The 18,529-nt window shown below is 45.3% G+C and overlaps 1 protein-coding gene across 1 annotated transcript in view; it reads right to left on the bottom strand.

Moving 5' to 3' along the window:
* Positions 1–17,099, bottom strand: part of spata1 (spermatogenesis associated 1) — a 65,061-nt gene extending 47,962 nt beyond the window's left edge. The window contains exon 1 of the mRNA XM_048601557.1: positions 16,967–17,099. Within this exon, the coding sequence (XP_048457514.1) occupies positions 16,967–17,077 (111 nt within the window). The 5' untranslated portion in view covers positions 17,078–17,099. The remainder of the gene's footprint in view (positions 1–16,966) is intronic.
* Positions 17,100–18,529: the final 1,430 nt, after the last annotated feature.

Here is an 18,529-nt window from a genome sequence, read left to right as displayed (position 1 = left end):
GTCTGTGGAGAGAAAACACAGATAATGTTTTGAGTGCGGTGACCCAGTGAGTTTTGAAGAAGGGTCACAGGACCCAAAATGTTAATTCTGTTTTCTCTCCACAGATACTGCCAGATGAAAATGGAGGATTATCTTGCTTCATTGAAGCAATAGGTTGTAACTACTGCAGCGTAACGCAGCCTAACTAATGTTGGAGATAATGATCGATAAGTTCACAGATGACATGAAAATTGGTGGTGCAGTAAATAGCAAGGAGGAAAGCCTCAGACTACAGGATGGTATAGACAGGCTGGTCAGACAGACTGAACTGTGACAAACACAACTTAATCTGGAAAAGTGTGAGGTGATGCATTTTGGGAGAACTATCAAGGCAAGGGAGCACACACTGAATGGTAGGACCCTGGGAATACAGAGGATCAGAGGAACCTTGCCGTGCCTATCCATATATCCATAGGAAGCAGTGGGACAGGTAGATAAGGTGATTAAGGAGGCATATTGGATGCTTGCCTTTGCTGGTCAAACATAGAAACATAGAAAATAGGGGTGGAATCGGCCAGTCAGCCCTTCTAGCCTGAGCTACTAGGCATTGAGTACAAAAGCAAGGTGGTTATAATGGATAAAAGCAAAATACTGCAGATGCTGGAAATGTGAAACAAACTCTAAGAATACTGGAGAAACTCAGCAGGTCTGGCAGCATCTGTGGAGAGAGAAATAGAGCTAACATTTCAACATCTGGTATGATTTGAACTTCAGAACCAAAAATGAGTCCTGCCAAACTTGAAACATTGACACTGTTTCTCTCTCCACTGATGTTGCCAGACTTGCAGAGTTTATCCAGTGTTCTCTGAGGTGGCGATGGAGTTACATCATTGGTGAGGCTACAGCTGGAGCACTGTGTGCAGTTCTAGTCACCTCACTATAGGAAAGATGTGATTGCATTGGAGCGGGTGCAGAGGAGATTCACCAGGATGTTGCCTGGGATGGAGTATTTCAGCGATGAAGAGAGACTTGGGTTGTTTTCTTTAGAGCAGAGAAGGCTGAGGGTGGTGGTGGTGGGGAGGGGGAGACCTGATTCAGCTGTATAAGATTATTAGTGGTATGGATAGGGTAGATTGGGAGAAACCTTTCCCCTCAGTAGAGGGGTCAACAACTAGAACACACAGTTTTAAGGTAAGGAGCAGAAGGTTTCGAGGGAATTTTAGGAAAATGTTTTTCACCCAGCCAGTGGTGGGAGTCTGAAATTCACTGCCTGAAAGTGTGATAGAGGCAGGCACCCTCGAGGCATTTAAGAACGATTTTGATGAACGCTTGAAATGGCACAGCATGCAAGGCTACGGGCCAAGTGCTGGAAAATGGGGTCAGAATAGAGAGATGTTGATAAACCAGCATGGACACGATGGGCCAAAGGGCCTCTTTCCGTGATGTAAGAACTCAATGACTGTCCATGATTGGTCACCTACAGCACTGGGTAGATCAGACAGCATTGCCAGAATGGAAAGATCTCACTGCCTGGTTGAAGTGCTTCTAAGGTCAGAAACACATCTCAGGATCAAATGTAACAAGGTGTAGAGCTGGATGAACACAGCAGGCCAAGCAGCATCAGAGGAGCAGGAAGGCTGGCGTTTTGGGCCTAGACCCTTCTTCAGCTCTACACCTTGTTATCTCAGATTCTCCAGCATCTGCAGTTCCTACTATCTCAGGATCAAACGTGACAGCTGAACAATGCCAGGAAGCCTAACCTCACCCACAACCCGAGCTACAGATCTGAGCCTAATGGATTCATTGTTTAAAAATCAGGGGCCACCCATTTCAAATGGACTTTTGTTTCTCTCTCAGAGGATTGTGAGTCTTTGGAACTTGCTCAGTAGAAGCAGAGTCCTTGATTATTTTTAAGGTAGAGGTTCTTGTTCAGTAAGAATGGTTATCGAGGATAGGTGGGAATGTGGATTTGAGGGTACAGCCATGATCTTATCAATGTTGGAGCAGTCTCGAGGGGCCGAATTTGAATGTTCCAATGAGCCGGTAGATAGAGAATGGAGTTTGAAACAGGACCAAAAATGATGCCTTCATTTTTCTCAATAGTGAATTGGGAGAAATTTCTGCTCTTCGAGCGCTAGATGTTGGAGGAGCAATCTGATGATGTCATACCAATGGATGAGACGAGACAGGAGGGGTTGGGTCATGGGTCGATGTACGTGTGAAAACTAATGGCATACCTTTGAATGTTGGAATCAAGGGTCAGCGTGAAACTGAGAAACAGGAGGGGGTCAAGGACTGATCCTGGGAGAGGGGACACGAGAGGGATTGGTGTGGGACCAGGGAGAGAAGCCACTGGCAACAATGAGTTGGATGGGAATGGAACCAGTAAGAGGATTCCCACCCAGCAGGATAACAGCGGAGAGGTGTTACAGGAAGGTGTTGTGGACAACCATGTTTGGTTGGTAGAAGCAAAAATCCTCATAAAATTTAAGCAGAAGGTCAAACCACCATAGTCCCAGCTGACCAATCTCCCATTGCATACAGGTGGTGGTGGTTCAAATAATGGTTCACCAAGGGATGAGGTAAAGAAAGTAAACTCTTCATGGTACTCTCAGCGAGTGTAGGAATTGAACCCACACTGTTAGCAGCACACTGCATTACAGACCAGCTATCCAGTCAACTGATCTAACCAACCTGCAATATTTCAGAAGCATTTCCAATGTGCACTTGCAATGGGGACCTGAGAAATGGAATGAAATTTTTCACCGGTGCAGACCCAATGGGCCGAAGGGCCTTATTTTGCACTGTAGAACTCTATGACACCATGTTGCAGGCTGCAGACAGGTCAAGAGGAAACATAAATTGTTAACAGTCTCACATAACACCAGATGTGACCTTGATACAAGGGGATCAGGGTTTAAATCTAATTGGAAGGATTCAAGCATAAAGTTCCGCAAAGATGGATTCAGTTGGTGATGATACATGCAAGGATTTTGGAAAGGAAAAGTGGGGGAATTGGAAGGTAGCTTGCATGCCTGGAGGGATTAAGGTGTTGTTTGTTGAACTGAATTGAATTAGCTTTATTGTCGCATGTATTCACATGAGTACAATGAAAAGTTTACAAGTTGCCACTTACAGAGCCATCTCAGGTACCAAGGTATCTAGGTACAGAAATTTTGTATGACAGATTGAAAGAAGGAATGGGTAACATCTGAAGAGTGTACACGATTAATGAGACCATGGGAATTTCAGCACAGTGGAGGTGTCCCCACCTCTGGGTCAGGAGACCTGGATTCAAGTCTCACCTGCTCCAGAGGTGTATCAAAGCATCTGTCAAAAGGCTGATGATGAAAATACTCTAGCAGTAAAGCAAAAATGATCACAGGGACCTGGTGGGGAAGGTGGGTGATTGGCAGTTTAAAGGGAACAGGGTCAAGGGGACAGGAGGTGAACAAGGGAGGGCATGAGGGGAGAAAGAAGAGGAAACTAAAGAAAAGATATAAGAAATGGGTTAGGGCAGGGGTTGAAAATTGAAGCAGGGGAAGATTACTCAAGAGATAGTAGGAACTGCAGATGCTGGAGAATCTGAGATAACAAGGTAGTAGAGCTGGATGAACAAAGCAGGCCAAGCAGCATCAGAGGAGCAGGAAGGCTGACGTTTTGGGCCTAGACCCTTCTTCAGAAATGGGGGAGGGGAAGGGGGATCTGAAATAAATAGGGAGAGAGGGGGAGGCGGATAGAAGATGGATAGAGGGTAAGATAGGTGGAGAGGAGACAGACCGGTCAAAGAGGCGGGGATGGAGCCAGTAAAGGTGAGTGTAGGTGGGGAGGTAGGGAGGAGATAGGTCTGTCCAGGGAGGACGGACAGGTCAAGGGGGCGGGATGAGGTTAGTAGGTAGGAGATGGGGGTGGGGCTTGAGGTGGGAGGAGGGGATAGGTGGGAGGAAGGACAGGTTAGGGAGGCAGGGACGAGCTGGGCTGGTTTTGGGATGCAGTAGGGGGAGGGGAGATTTTGAAGCTTGTGAAGTCCACATTGATACCAGGTGAACATCTGCTTGATGTGGAAAGTCTTCTTGGGGCCTGGGATGGGTGTGAGGGGGGAGGTGTAGGGGCAGGTGTAGCACTTCCTGCGGTTGCAGGGAAAAGTGCCGGGTGAGGTGGGGCTGGAGGGGAGTGTGGAGCGGACAAGGGACTCATGGAGAGAGTGGTCCCTCCGGAAAGCAGATAAGGGTGGGGAGGGAAAAATGTCTTTGGTGGTGGGGTCGGATTGCAAATGGCGGAAGTGTCGGAGGATGATGCGTTGGATCCGGAGGTTGGTGGGGTGGTACGTGAGGATGAGGGGGATTCTGTTTTGGTTGTTATTGCGGGGAGGGGGTGTGAGGGATGAGTTGCGGGAAATGCGGGAGACACGGTCGAGGGCGTTCTCGACCACTGAGGGGGGAGGGTGTGGTCCCCCTTGGTCCAGGAACTCCCTACTTACATCCGTGACACCACCCACGCCCTCCACCTCCTCCAGAACTTCCAATTCCCCGATCCCCAACACCTCATCTTTACCATGGACGTCCAGTCCCTATACACCTGCATTCCCCATGCAGATGGCCTAAAGGCCCGCCGCTTCTTCCTGTCCCACAGGCCCGTCCAGTCCCCCTCCACTGACACCCTCGTCCGCTTAGCCAAACTCGTCCTCACCCTCAACAACTTCTCTTTCAATTCCTCCCACTTCCTACAGACAAAGGGGGTGGCCATGGGTACCTGCATGGGCCCAAGCTATGCCTGCCTCTTTGTAGGTTACGTGGAACAATCCCTCTTCCGTACCTACACCGGCCCTAAACCCCACCTCTTCCTCCGTTACATTGATGACTGTATCGGCACTGCCTCGTGCTCCCACGAGGAGCACGAACAGTTCATCCACTTCACCAACACCTTCCACCCCAACCTTAAGTTCACCTGGACCATCTCCAATACCTCTCTCTCCTTCCTGGACCTCTCTGTCTCCATCTCCGGCAACCACCTAGAAACCAATATCCATTTCAAGCCCACCGACTCCCACCCACCTTCCTGCAAAAATGCCATCCCCTATTCCCATTTCCTTCACCTCCACCACATCTGCTCCCAGGATGAGGCACTCCATTCCCGTACATCTCAGATGTCCTCGTTTTTCAACTTCCCCCCCTCAGTGGTCGAGAACGCCTTCAACCGTGTCTCCCGCATTTCCCGCAACTCATCCCTCACACCCCGTCCCCGCAATAATAACTAAAACAGAATCCCCCTCGTCCTCAAGTACCACTCCACCAACCTCCGGATCCAACGCATCATCCTCCGGCACTTCCACCATCTGCAATCCGACCCCACCACCAAAGATATTTTTCCCGCCCCACCCTTATCTGCTTTCCGGAGGGACCACTCTCTCCGTGACTCCCTTGTCCGCTCCACACTCCCCTCCAGCTCCACCACACCCGGCACTTTTCCCTGCAACTGCAGGAAGAGCTACACCTGCCCCTACACCTCCTCCCTCACCCCCATCCCAGGCCCCAAGAAGACTTTCCACATCAAGCAGATGTTCACCTGCACATCTGCTAATGTAGTATACTGCATCCGCTGTTCCCGTTGTGGCCTCCTCTACATCGGGGAAATCAAACAGAGGCTTGGGGACCGCTTTGCAGAACACCTACGCTCAGTTCGCACTAAACAACTGCACCTCCCAGTCGCAAACCATTTCAACTCCCCCTCCCATTCCTCAGACGACATGTCCATCCTGGGCCTTCTGCAGTGCCACAACGATGCTACCCGAAGGTTGCAGGAACAGCAACTCATATTCCGCTTGGGAACCCTGCAGCCCAATGGTGTCAATGTGGACTTCACAAGCTTCAAAATTTCCCCACCCCCTACCGCATCCCAAAACCAGCCTAACCCTAACCCTATCATCCCCGCCTCCCTAACCTGTCCTTCCTCCCACCTATCCCCTCCTCCCACCTCAAGCCCCACCCCCATCCACTACCTACTAACCTCATCCCGCCCCCTTGACCTGTCCATCTCCCTGGACTGACCTATCTCCTCCCTACCTCCCCACCTACACTCACCTTTACTGGCTCCATCCCCGCCTCTTTGACCTGTCTGTTTCCTCTCCACCTATCTTCTCCTCTATCCGTCTTCTATCCGCCTCCCCCTCTCTCCCTATTTATTTCAGAACCCCCTTCCCCTCCCCCATTTCTGAAGAAGGGTCTAGGCCCGAAACGTCATTTTTCCTGCTCCTCTGATGCTGCTTGGCTGCTGTGTTCATCCAGCTCTACACCTTGTTATCGAAGATTACTCAAGCCTGTTTCATCATTTAATGTGATCATAGCATTAATGGAAGTTTGTTGGAGGATGGTAAAGGTGGAGTTGAACTGTCTCAGACTTAGTGATAAAAAAATTCAAAACGCTAAATATTCTATCTAAAGTACCCTACGCTTGGAGCGTCAAGGGTCTCAGTTGGGTGGTTTTTATAAAATTCTAGTGGGCATGAAATGAAATATTCATGATACCAACACTGAATTTTGCTGGAATCCCATTAACACTGCGCAGTTTACCAACAGTTGGTCAGAAGGGTGGGAGTTATGATTGGTGCGTCAGACTTCCACCTTTCCGAGATCACTGAGTAAATACTAACTCATGTTTAATTGATAAATTAACAATGCATCTTACAACGTGAAGTCATACAGGCAGAGCTGTATCGATCTTTTACTAACTGCTTACGATAAGGGCTATCCAATTTGCAAACAGCTGTCCACAATGTTTGACAACTTAAAGTTAGTATCAATAAAAAATGCTTTCCTCTTTCTGAAAGACATTGTCAGCTCTGACTCAAAGGCCACCCCATCGAGAACTGCATCCAACAACGTTGCAATCATTTCCCAAACAATTCAGTTATAAATTCAGATAAAAGCAAACAGAACTGGCACATGCCTAACAACAGTATCTGTTTACACATTCCCTGCATTCTCCCTCCTTTGTTTTCAGTACAAAACCGTTTCTCTGGAAAACGATTTTGATCATGATGTTCTCAATTATATTCGTATATTTTTTTTAAATGCTTTTTCTGCCCAGTAATAAATAGTGATGTGAGATTGAGAGCAGGCCGCATAGAGTAACATTTTACCGTGTAGAGTGTAGAAGGGATGATCTAATTGAGGTGCTTAAGATGTTTTGAGCATTTGAAAAGGCTGGTAGATGAATCAAAGATCCTTTACCTTTGAAAAAGAGAGCTAAGGGTCTTCTGGTGCCATGGTAATGTTCCTACCTTTGGGTCAGACGATCTAGGTTCAAATGCCAACAACTCCAGATGAGTGACATGGCATGCCTGAATAGGTTGATTTTTTTAAAAAAAATCTTAAATGAAAGCTAGCCCATTGAGGGGGACACCTATTTCCACATTTGACATATCACTGGATTCACCTTCATTTGCTGAAAGACTCATCTCTGCCTTTACTTCATTTAGAGTTGGGTAAGTCCCAGCGCATACCATATGCTGTTCAGCCTGGTGCACAGAGAACGACACTGGTTCCTGAGTTACCGAATGTGAGATCTGGGTGTGCATTCTTAACAAAATCATTGTATTCTTCAGTCAATAAAACCTGCAGTCCCTGAGCTGCTAAGGTTGCAAGCAGTGTCTCTCTGGTTGCTTATATACCACACGAGAAAACATCATAAATATGCTGCTATGTGCAGCCCGGTTTGATATAGATAGATCTCTTTTAAGGATATAGAGCTGCTGATCATCAGCAGGTTGCACTGATACGGGGCTTATCAGCTCAGGTTAAGGCGGCGGGATGGCTCTTGTGACATAGTTGCATTGTCCCTACCTCTGAGCCAGGATGCCCAGGTTCAAATCCCACCTGCTCCAGAGGTGTGTCACAGTATCGCAGAAAAATATGGTTAGGAAATATTTCAAAACTGTTCTCCTTAGGGCAGGTACTGAGAACCAGCAAACACAGGTTTAAGGTGAGTGGCAAAAGAAGGCACAGGTTTGTGTTAGGGTGGGAGAGGCTCTTGTGGTGCAGTGGTAGTGTCCCCACTTCTGAGCCGGGAGGCCCAGGTCCAAATTCCTCCTGCTCCAGAAGTGTGGCATAACATCTCCAAACATATCTTCTTAGTAAACATAACAGGTGAAGTCCTGTTGGTGTCACAGCTAGATTATTAATCTACAACCCAGGGAATATTCTGGGGACCCAAGTTTAAATCCAATCATGCCAGATGGTAGAATTTGAATTGAATAAAAATCTAGAATTAAGAGTCTGATGATGATCGTTGCTGACTGTTAATAATCATATGATGTTCAGAGGGTTTGCCCATTCAAATAACCTCCTCGTAACCACTTCCTACATATTTACATCCTTTCTTAAATAAGGCAACCAAAGTATTTGAGATGTGATCTCACTAATGCCCTGTATAACTGCAGCATGACCTCCTTACTTCGCAATTCAATTCCTCCATAATACTGGACAGGATTCCATTCACCCTCCTGATTCCATGCTGCAACTGCAAACCAGGCTGTAACTTACTATGGTATCTGCAGCGGAATAGCTAGAATTCTCTGCACCTTGGAATTCTAAGGGTATTCTCCATTGAACTGATATTCGTTTTTTTGCCAAAGTGAGCAACTTCATATTTTCCCACATTATACTAAACCTATTGAAATACTTTTCGACTTCTGTACAACACACTTTCTGACCCATCTTGCTGTTGTCGACTCATGTAGCCTCTTCTCCCCTCAGCTGTCATTGATGTAAATTGTAAAGACCTGAAGTCCCAGCACTGATCATGATTTTCATGAGAAGTGAACTCAGACACTATCATAGAGGATCCCAGGATCATGGGGTGTGTGTATATGTGTGTGTGTTGGGGGCTGTGTGTGTGTGTGTGTGTGTGTGTGGATGTGAGTGTAAGTGAGAGAATGTGTGTGTGTGTGTGAGTGAGTGTGTATGTGCATGTTTGTGTGTGTGTGTATGTGTAATAATCCTTTTGGACCATAGAGCTGCTCTTTCATTAGAGAGAGACAGAAAAACAACTGGTGGTAAATTTAACCTGAGGATCACCAGGCCTCAGGTGAGGGGAGAGGTCAAGAAAGAGAGTTTTTCACAGTAACCTCAGCTGGTGTAGGTATTGAACCCACACTGTTAGCATCAAAAACTAGCTGCTCAGCCAACTGAGCTAATCAGTCCATCCAACTTAAGTGTAGGAAAGTAGTCAGAAAAACTGCTTCAAAAATAAAGTTTCCCTTTCAGTCCTTCAGTGGTTAGCATTGCTGCCTCAAAGCGTCAGGGTCCCGGGTTCAATGCAGCCTCGGGTGACTGTCTGTGTGGAGTTTACACATTCTCCCCGTGTCTGCATAGTTTTCTCTAGACATTCCAGTTTCCTCCCACAGTCCAAAGACGTGCAGGTTAGGTGGATTAGCCATTGTAAATTCCCCTGTAGTATCCAGGGTTGTGCAGGCTAGGTGGGTTAGCCATGGGAAATGTAGGGTTACAGGGAATAGGTCGGGTGCTGGGTTCAGGTGGGATGCTGTTTGGAGGATTGGTGTGGACATGATGGGCTGAATGGTCTCTTTCCACACTGTAGGGATTCTATGATTCTATCGACAGTAAATTCTCCATTACCCACCATGTATGAGGAATATGTGTGTGAATATTTGTGGTGTTGCCTTTTTACATGAAACTGGCGTTTTATGGGAAATACTCTTATAGAAACCCAACCCAGTACACTCAAACATTCTTTGAATAAACAACTTTTAATCCAAATGTCAAAAGTGCAGTGCAGGGTTCTGTAAACTCTGATCATGTTTCATTAGAGACATTAACACAATTACCACACACACCTTCACCAGTAGCTGATACTGAGGGCTGAGGAGATGTCGACTTGAGAGAGTAGCTCAACTTCAATCAGACGTCTTTGAAGAAACTTTACAAAGGCGGTAAATTTTCTTTGTAAGTTTTATCAGTTGCATGAGAATTTTTGATGCTTGGGCACTGGATAATGGGGAGTTTACTGCACTTGATTTCCTGATTTGCTGCAACATCTTGAGCTTTGGTAGGAATTACAGCTTTTTTCTCCTCCTTTGGTAGGCTTTATTGATTAATCATTGTTTGGTTGCCTTCATACATCGTTAATAGTTTTTCAAAAATTAGATTAGTAACACACCCAAACACGTCATTGCTTCACCAAAGTTGGATTCCTTTTCTCTCGTGATACAATTTATTTGAGGTCAAATTCCAAATTATCCCAACAAGTCGACAGCACTAACTCCAGGCTGGTTACCAAATGGAGCACTGGAATGCTATCTGGGAGACCAAAGGGGAAATGATTGTACACAATGCCTTCAATTGTGATGAAAATGATTTCCTTAGGACTCCAGAATGGGCAGGTTATTGTTTCTTTAAATTTGCACTTCAGGGGGCTTCGCTGAGACAGACATTTAAGAGCCTCGTGTTTCCATGGCAGAGGGGAGGCACTTCGACCAGAGTGGCATTTGTAACTGATACCTTGTCAGACTGAACTCCTGACCTCTGAGATCTCTGGCTATCAACAGAGAGTGAGCTGTGCCCTGATAATGGTTAGAATTTGCTTTCTGTATCTTTTAAAGCCCTAGATAGATTGGAATGGGAGGCCATTCTCAAAGAGTTGCATCCTTATTATTGCTTACAACCTCAGGAGCACAGAAATGTGACACTCGCAAGCTGTTGGCACAGGACTCTTAAAGAGCTTTACAGGGTAATTGCTGAGAGGATATTTCCCCTAATGGGAGAGTCTTGGAACAGAGGGCATAGTCTCACAATAAAGAGGTGCCAATTTAAGACTGAGATGAGAAGGAATTTCTTCTCTCAGAGGGTTGAGAGTCTTTGGAACTCCTTGCCACAGAGAGCTGTGGGGACAGAGTCCTTGTGTATATTTAAGGCTGAGATGGATAGATTCTTGATCAGTCAGGGTTTGAAGGGTTACGAGGAAAGGGCAGGAAAGTGGACATGAGGAATGTTGCATCAGCCACGATCCTATTGAATGGTGAAGCAGGCTTGAGGGGCCAAATGGCCTACTCCTGTTCCGATTTCTTATTGTCTTTAGTGCAAAATTAATCAGTTGGTTGGTTTTCAGCAACATTTGGTTCTATTTAAGAGCCATCCAAAAGTGGACAAATTCACATGAAATCATTCAGTCCAAAGGGCAAAGGTTTCAAGTTGCGATTCCAAAGCATCATAAGACAATGAGGAGGCCATTCAGCCCCTTGAGCCTGCACTGCCATTTGATAAGGTCAGGACTGACATCATGAAATCCATTTCTAACATTCTCCAGGGTATTCTCAGTCCCAAAAAGTGCTACATTTGACATTTTCAAAATTTTAATAACATTCAATTCTGCCCGGCAACAGGGGGAGGGGCTTTTGCAAGGTTTTTGATAGGTTACTCTGGACAGTTTGGGTGTCACTGAAGAGGTGTTCAGATGTTGCCAACAATGAACGAGGATGGGAGAGAATGACAGACAGAGACTCTCCATGTTAGGCAGCCCTGCAGTTAGCTACAACTTTGATTGTAGGTGTCTCAGTGAGCATTCAAGAGCGGCTCGATAGCTCCCTACTGTCTGAACACAGCAGGAAGTTCTACAAATTAGTATGTAGCTAAGTGTTGGAGTCTTTACTCTGAAGCAGCCCTGCGCAGCTGAGAAAGTGGGAAGGACACTGGTGTTGTGTTGGGCAGACCATGAGGACCTTGGAAGAAGTCTACATGCATTAATACTTCAGAGTAGCTGGGTGAGTGGAAACTGAAAAGCTCACAAGCAGTATTTGTGTGATGCAAATTAGCAAGGCTGGAGCTCCGGGAAAATCCCAGGGGCAGGTCTGTCCGGGTGAAGCTAGCTGTCGGTGAAGAGATGGAGCTGTGCCTGTGAATGAGTCAGAGGGTGTTGTTTCTGAATCATTGGAGCATTAACCCAGGAGAGGAGGGTGATCAATCAGCATGGGGGCAGTCATCGAGGCAGTCATGATGGAGTGGCATTTGAGAGGGAGTTTCCAGATCATATCAACAAAAGCAAAGAATTGTGATCTTTGTGAAGTTTAGTGAGATTATAGGAAGATAAGGAATAGGAGCAGGCCATCTGGCCTATCCAGCCTGCTCTGCCGTTTAAGATCATGGCTTATCTCTTTTGTGGACTCAGCTCCACTTTCCCGCCTGCTCACCATAGCCTTTAATTGCTTTACTGTTCAAAATCTATCTATCTTTGCCTTAAAAAAATTGAGGATCCCTCATATCATTAACATCTGAGGAATGCTGTTGAGAAATCTGTAGGATCTACCTTGATTGCGTTTGTCATTCAATTTGTGCTAATGGGGTGTTTCCCAAAGTCTATTACCCATATAAATCACACGTTAATTTGGAATGTTAGAACAGAAGTTTTTCATGTATTATTGACTGTATTACTATTCTAATATTGTACAGTAAAGTTCATAATTGTTCAAAATGTGAGATCTTGTGGTTTTATTCTCTTGGTATGTCCTCTGGATTTCACATTTTATCTACTTTAAAACAAGAAATTACTAGTCCTAGTCCTCACCTCATCGCAGGTACAACTTTGAGAGTGAGACATCAAAGTGAGACCCAACTGCTAGCAGAAGATACGAATGATCCATGGTAATATTCAGAGAAGAGAAAGGGAGCTCTCGCCATGTCTAATATTATTTCCACCACCCCCCCAACCAATATCACAGAAAAACAGCATCTATTTAATCCATTCCTCGTTAAGTTAGTGTTTCATGTAAGTAGGTTATCATGGAGGTCTTGAAGTGCAGTGGCAGTGCCCATACTCAGAGCTAGGATGGCCCAAGTTTAAGCACCATCTGCTCCAGAGGTAGAATAACATCCCTGAATAGGTTGATTCAAAATAACAAAACAGGCTGCCATGACATTCCTTGGCAATGACTGCACTTCAGAAGTAATTTATTATCTGGGAAGCACTTTGGAACATTCATGAACAATTGCAATCTATTTCTTTTACATCATCTTCCCCATTTTCCCATCAGTTTCACCCATTCATGGTTTAGAATACCATGGAATAGTTACAGCTGTGTTGTGAAAGTAAATATGGACTATTGCCATTCAACTTCCAACAACTGATTTAAACACATGAAACCTTCATGGTATCAAAATTGTTTTAAAAACGACAATGGCTGACCTAAAACAGCCACCGTAGCTACCTGATCAGGTTCAATCAATCTCATGAAACAATCAGTGAACAAAGATCAGTCTGTGTTGAAAATTAGCATCCTTCGAAAAGCCCCTGAAATTAAGATCTGGATCTTCTGGTTAACTTCCACCTGTTTGAAAGTTTCATGTTGAAATGAAAGGCTCAGCTGCCACCTAGCCAATTCAGAAAGACAATGAAACTAGACACTGGAATACATACTGAGCTTTATTTAAAAAACATTTTTTGAGCAGCAGAGCAGACACAAAATAAAAATGGATTTGTAAGTAAGAATTGTAAGATGGGTTCTGTCACACACTAACTTCAAAAATCAGTGAAAACAGAACACGAACAACAAGCATTCACTGAGGACTCAAGAAGATTTACAAACTTCACCACTACTGAGAAACAAGACTGCAGCTAAACATTCTTACATTCATCATTCTTACACTCAAGGACTCTTAAGAACTTGAATCTGTGATTACTTTTACCTTCCACTGTGTACAAGCCATCCGTCTGCTTTTTAAGCTTATTACCTATGTCTGTGTGTGTGTTTGATATCAGATTTTTGTTACTTTTTGGAATTAGAAGGTAATAAAATTCCTCTTTCTTTCACTCAAGGAAGCTTTGTAATTTGGCTCCTTTGTTTTGATCTGGCTTGTTACTTTTAATTGTCATCTGCTGTGCTCAAGAAGAAATAAAAATATCTGTTGAAACCAACGAAAAGGGAGTTTAAAAGAGGGGAGCCAATTCTCTCTCTTCAACCGGTCATGAAGTTATTTGCCCATCATGTTGGTGCTGGCTCTCCGAATGAACAAATCACCTGGCAGCATTCCGTAGATCCCACGCCCCCACCCACCCCCATTTAAACCTGCACATTCTTCCTTTTCAGATAATGATCTAAATCCCTCTTGAATGTCTCCAACACACCGACACACTCTTAGGCAGCTTTTAGGTTGCTCCTTTCCAATGTTCCAGTCCAACTGCTATCCTTTTGTCTTCGTAATAACCTTGCCCAGCCCGCTGCATCATTGTTTTGATTTATTTTAATAAAAGGGAAACAACTACCGCTCTCTCTTGGCAGCTGTCCTGGGAGCAACCTTGCCTCTGGGTTCAAAGGTTATGGTTTCAGGATTTAAACGACTGGCTGCCTAATCAAAATTAGCACACCCAATATTTACTGTGGCACTGAGGGCACACTGCATTGCCTGTGAAAATATCACGCCCACCTGTTACGTGGATCTTTAAAAAGCTCCATCAGAATACTATTGTGCAGCATTTGGTCTCACTGGTATAAAAGAGGTAACGATACATTGAGGATGAAATGAAAAGAACAATGTGATACCTGAGAGTTTATCAGAAAACCGTGAACATGCTGGTGCTTATTTCCCTACAAAAGAGGAGATGTTTACGGCTCTTTAAGCTACAGGTTAGACGAGGAGAGGCTATAACTAGAGTTTATAAATACAAGGGAGTCACCAACAGAAAAAAAAATCTTTTAAAAATATGGAATAAGACAGAAAGTGCTGTATAAACTCAACAGGTCTGGCAGTATCTTTGCAGAGAGAAACAGAATATATTTCACTCCTATACAACTCTTCTTCAGAACTTTAGTTAGCTCTGCGTTTCTCTCCACAGACACTGCCAGGCTAAGTTAGAATCACAGGATCCCTACAGTGTGGAAGCAGGCCATTCGGCCCATCAAGTCCACACCAACCTTCTGGTGAGCATCCCACCCCATTCCTGTAACCCTGCATTTCCATTGGCTAATCCACCTAGCCTGCACACCCTCAGTCACCATGGGGCAATTTAACATGGCCAATCCACTTATACATCTGTGGACTGTGGGATCAAACCAAAGCAAACCCACACAGACCCAGGGAGAATCTGCAAACTCCACACAGACAGTTACCCAAGGGTGGGATTAAACCCAGGTCCCGTGAGGCAACAGTGCTAACCACTCAGCCACCAAGTTCCTGCAGCACTTTCTGTTTTTATTTTAGATTTCCAGCATCTGCAGTATCTTGCTGTTCATTTGTAAGAGTGTGGGAGCTACTCCCATATCAAGTTGTTGAGGCAAACACTTGGTGTAAGGAGAAGCTAAGTAAGTATGTGAAAAAGAAGATAGATTTTTTTCCTTTATTCATTGACAGAATGAGAACATCGCTGGCCAGGCAGCATTTATTGCCCATTCCTAATTGCCCAGAGGATAGTTAAGAGTCAACCACATTGCTATGGGCCTGGAGTCCCAGGTAAGGATGGCAGTTTCCTTCCCTAAAGGGCACTAGTGAACCAGATGGGTTTTTTCCTGACAACCAACAATGAATTCACGGTCATCATTAGATTCTTAATTTCAGATATTTATTGAATTCAAATGCCACCATCTGTCATGGCGGGATTCAAACCCAAGTCTCCGGAACATTATCTGGGTCTCTGGATTAACAGTCCAATAATAATACCACTAGGCCATCACCTCCCCATTGGTGGAGTTGGCTGGAGAGAGAGAGATGAAGCAGGTTTACTCACTGCAGAGATGCTATCTGTGTGCTGCAATCTCCATTTAGCATTGTTACATCTGCAGAGAGAAAGCAGAATTTGCGTTTCGGGTCAGTGACACTTTTTTAGAACTGGGTGTTTTGACGCTTCATTTGATTCTGATTTCCAGCATCTGCAGTTCTTTGTTTTTTTTTACAATCTGTGAGTGTTACTTTGAGGAAGACAATGGTGTAGTAGTAATATCACTGAATTGGTAATTCTCAGGCCCAGGCTAATGTTTAGGAGTCAAAGGTGTGAATTCTACCACGGCTGCTCCCGGAATTAAAAACAAAACTAATCTCGGTAATGGTGTCTGTGACATTTATGTTAAAAACAAATCCGCACATGACTCCACAATAATATGTAACTGGCCCTCTGAAAAGGCCTGAGCTCCACACCCATCTCCAAGGCAATTAGGGATGAGCAACCAATGCTGACAAGCAATGCCCTTGTACCGTTGAAGAATAATGAAGAAGCTTGTAGGGTAGCACTCACGCCTTTTGGTCATGTCCCATTCCAGGCGTTAATTTTGAAAATCAAGCTTGGTGTTGCAGTGTGGTACTGAGGATGTGCTCGGGTCACCATGCCTCAGGTGAGGGGGGGAGGTTGAGAAGCTTAGGCCCTCATGGTGCCTGAGCTGATGAAGGAATTGAACCCATGCTGTTGTCATCACTATGTATCACAAACCAACCATCCAAGCTAACCAACAACCCTTAAAGCACTGAGGCCACTTTCAGTGACTGAAGAACCCATTAGGACATCTTCCCTTGGGGAAGGACATTCCAGAAAAGCAAGATTTTGTTTTGTTAACTCAATGTGTCCCAGATATCGCTCCACTTCAAATGGAGCTAGACGATTTGGAGCTGAAGGTCTGGGGCTGTGTATTTGTCCACAGGGAGGCTACCAGATCCCATTACTGTAGTCACACTGTGATACAGAGGTCTGGATTAATGTGGCACATGGCAGTGTTAAGAAATATAGAACATTTATTCCGCCCATCTTTCCGAGACCTTACCCCCAAATTCTTCCCCAACCAGCTGGATCAAGAGCTGTCCCACATTTCTTCCACTGTTCACTCTGGTATCTCAGGGACTTATTGCAAATTCAAGGCTGTTCTGAACTCAAGAACTTTCGCTGTTAATGTTACCTCTGCCCTGCAGCTCTGCGCCCTCCCCGGATTCTTTTTCTGTTTGACTTTGTTGCAACATTTTCGGAGACAATATAGAAAAGTCTAAATGCACAGACTCACTCCGGCGCTGGGAATCCTGCGGCTCCTTGCAGATTTCATGAAGCCTGTCTCTACAGAAGGTTCCCCAAGTCCTTTCGAAGTAGAAATTACCCCGAGACGGGAGTCAGTCATTCCATAAACCGGTCCAGGGGACTCTCCATCTCTCCTGAAGGAGAGGAATGCACTAGCGAGGTTTTATAGCTCAGTGCACAGGGACTCAGCCAGGAGCCAACACTGTTAACTTACAGACAGGCGTTTTCCCCAGTCACAATGCAGCAATAGTCTGATTGACAGAAACTGTACCCATTCACAAGACGGTCTGAAGTTTTACCCAGTTACACAGCTACATAGACAGGCTGTTTCCATTCAACCTCATTCATTTTGGCTGTTAATGGATTATGGGCATCACTGGCCGGGCTCAGCATTTCTTGCCCGTCCCTAGTTACCCCTTGAGAAGGTGGTGGTGAGCTGCCTTCTTGAACCGCTGCAGCACTCCGGCTGTGGATTGACCCTCAATGCCCCTAGGGAGGGAATTCCAGGGTTTTGACCCAGCGACTGTGAAGGAGCAGCGATATATTTCCAAGTCAGGATGGTGGGTGGCTTGGTGGGGAACTTCCTTCTTGAGCAGATGGACTACAGTGGTTCAAGAAGGCAGCTCAACACCACCTTCTCAAGGGGCAATTAGGGACAGATGCCACCCACATCTTATTACTGAATAGAAAAAATACAGCCACAGAATCACAGAGTCATACTGCATGGAAATAGACCCTTCGGTCCAACTCGTCTATGCCGACCAGGTATCCTAAACTAAGCTAGTCCCATTTGTCTACATTTGGCCCATATTGCTCTAAACCTTTCCTTTCCATGTATCTGTCTGGATGTCTTTTAAATGAAAATTAAAATTTTTAGGGTGGCATGGTGGCTCAGTGGCTAGCACTGCTGCCTCACAGCCTGGGACCTGGATTCAATTCCACCCTCAGGCAACTATCTGTGTGGAGTTTGCATGTTCTCCCTGTGTCTGTGTGGGTTTCCTCCCACAGTCCAAAGATGTGCAGGCTAGGTAGATTGGCCATGCTAAATTGCCCATCGTTTTCAGTGATGTGTAGATTGGGTCTGGGTGGGATGCTCTGTGGGTCAGTGTGGACTTGTTGGGCCAAAGGGCCTATTTCCACACTGTAGGGGCTCTATAATCTAAATGTTGTAATTGTACCTGCCTCTACTACTTCCTCTGGCAGCTCATTCCAGACACACATCACCCTCTGTGTGAAAAAGCTGCCCTTTAGGTCTCTTTTAAATCTTTCCCCTCTCACCTTAAACCTCTACCCTCTAGTTTTGGACTCCTCTACATTTGGTAAAAGGACCTTGACTGTTTATTCTATCCATGCTCCTCATGATTTTATAAACTTCTACAAGGTCACCCTCCTGCCTCCGACGCTCCAGTGAAAAATGTCCCAGCCTACCCAGCTTCTCCTTGTAACTCAAATTTTCCAGGCCTGGCTTCATCCTTGTAATAATTCTTTTTTTTCTGTACCCCTTATAGTTTAACAACATCTTTCCTATAGCAGGGAGACCAGAATTGAATGC

The sequence above is a fragment of the Rhincodon typus genome, chromosome 10 (genome assembly GCF_021869965.1).
Source record: "Rhincodon typus isolate 14 chromosome 10, sRhiTyp1.1, whole genome shotgun sequence".
Classification (NCBI taxonomy): Eukaryota; Metazoa; Chordata; class Chondrichthyes; order Orectolobiformes; family Rhincodontidae; genus Rhincodon; species Rhincodon typus.
Note: the sequence above shows the minus strand (reverse complement) of the source record. Positions and strands in the feature narration are given on the sequence as shown.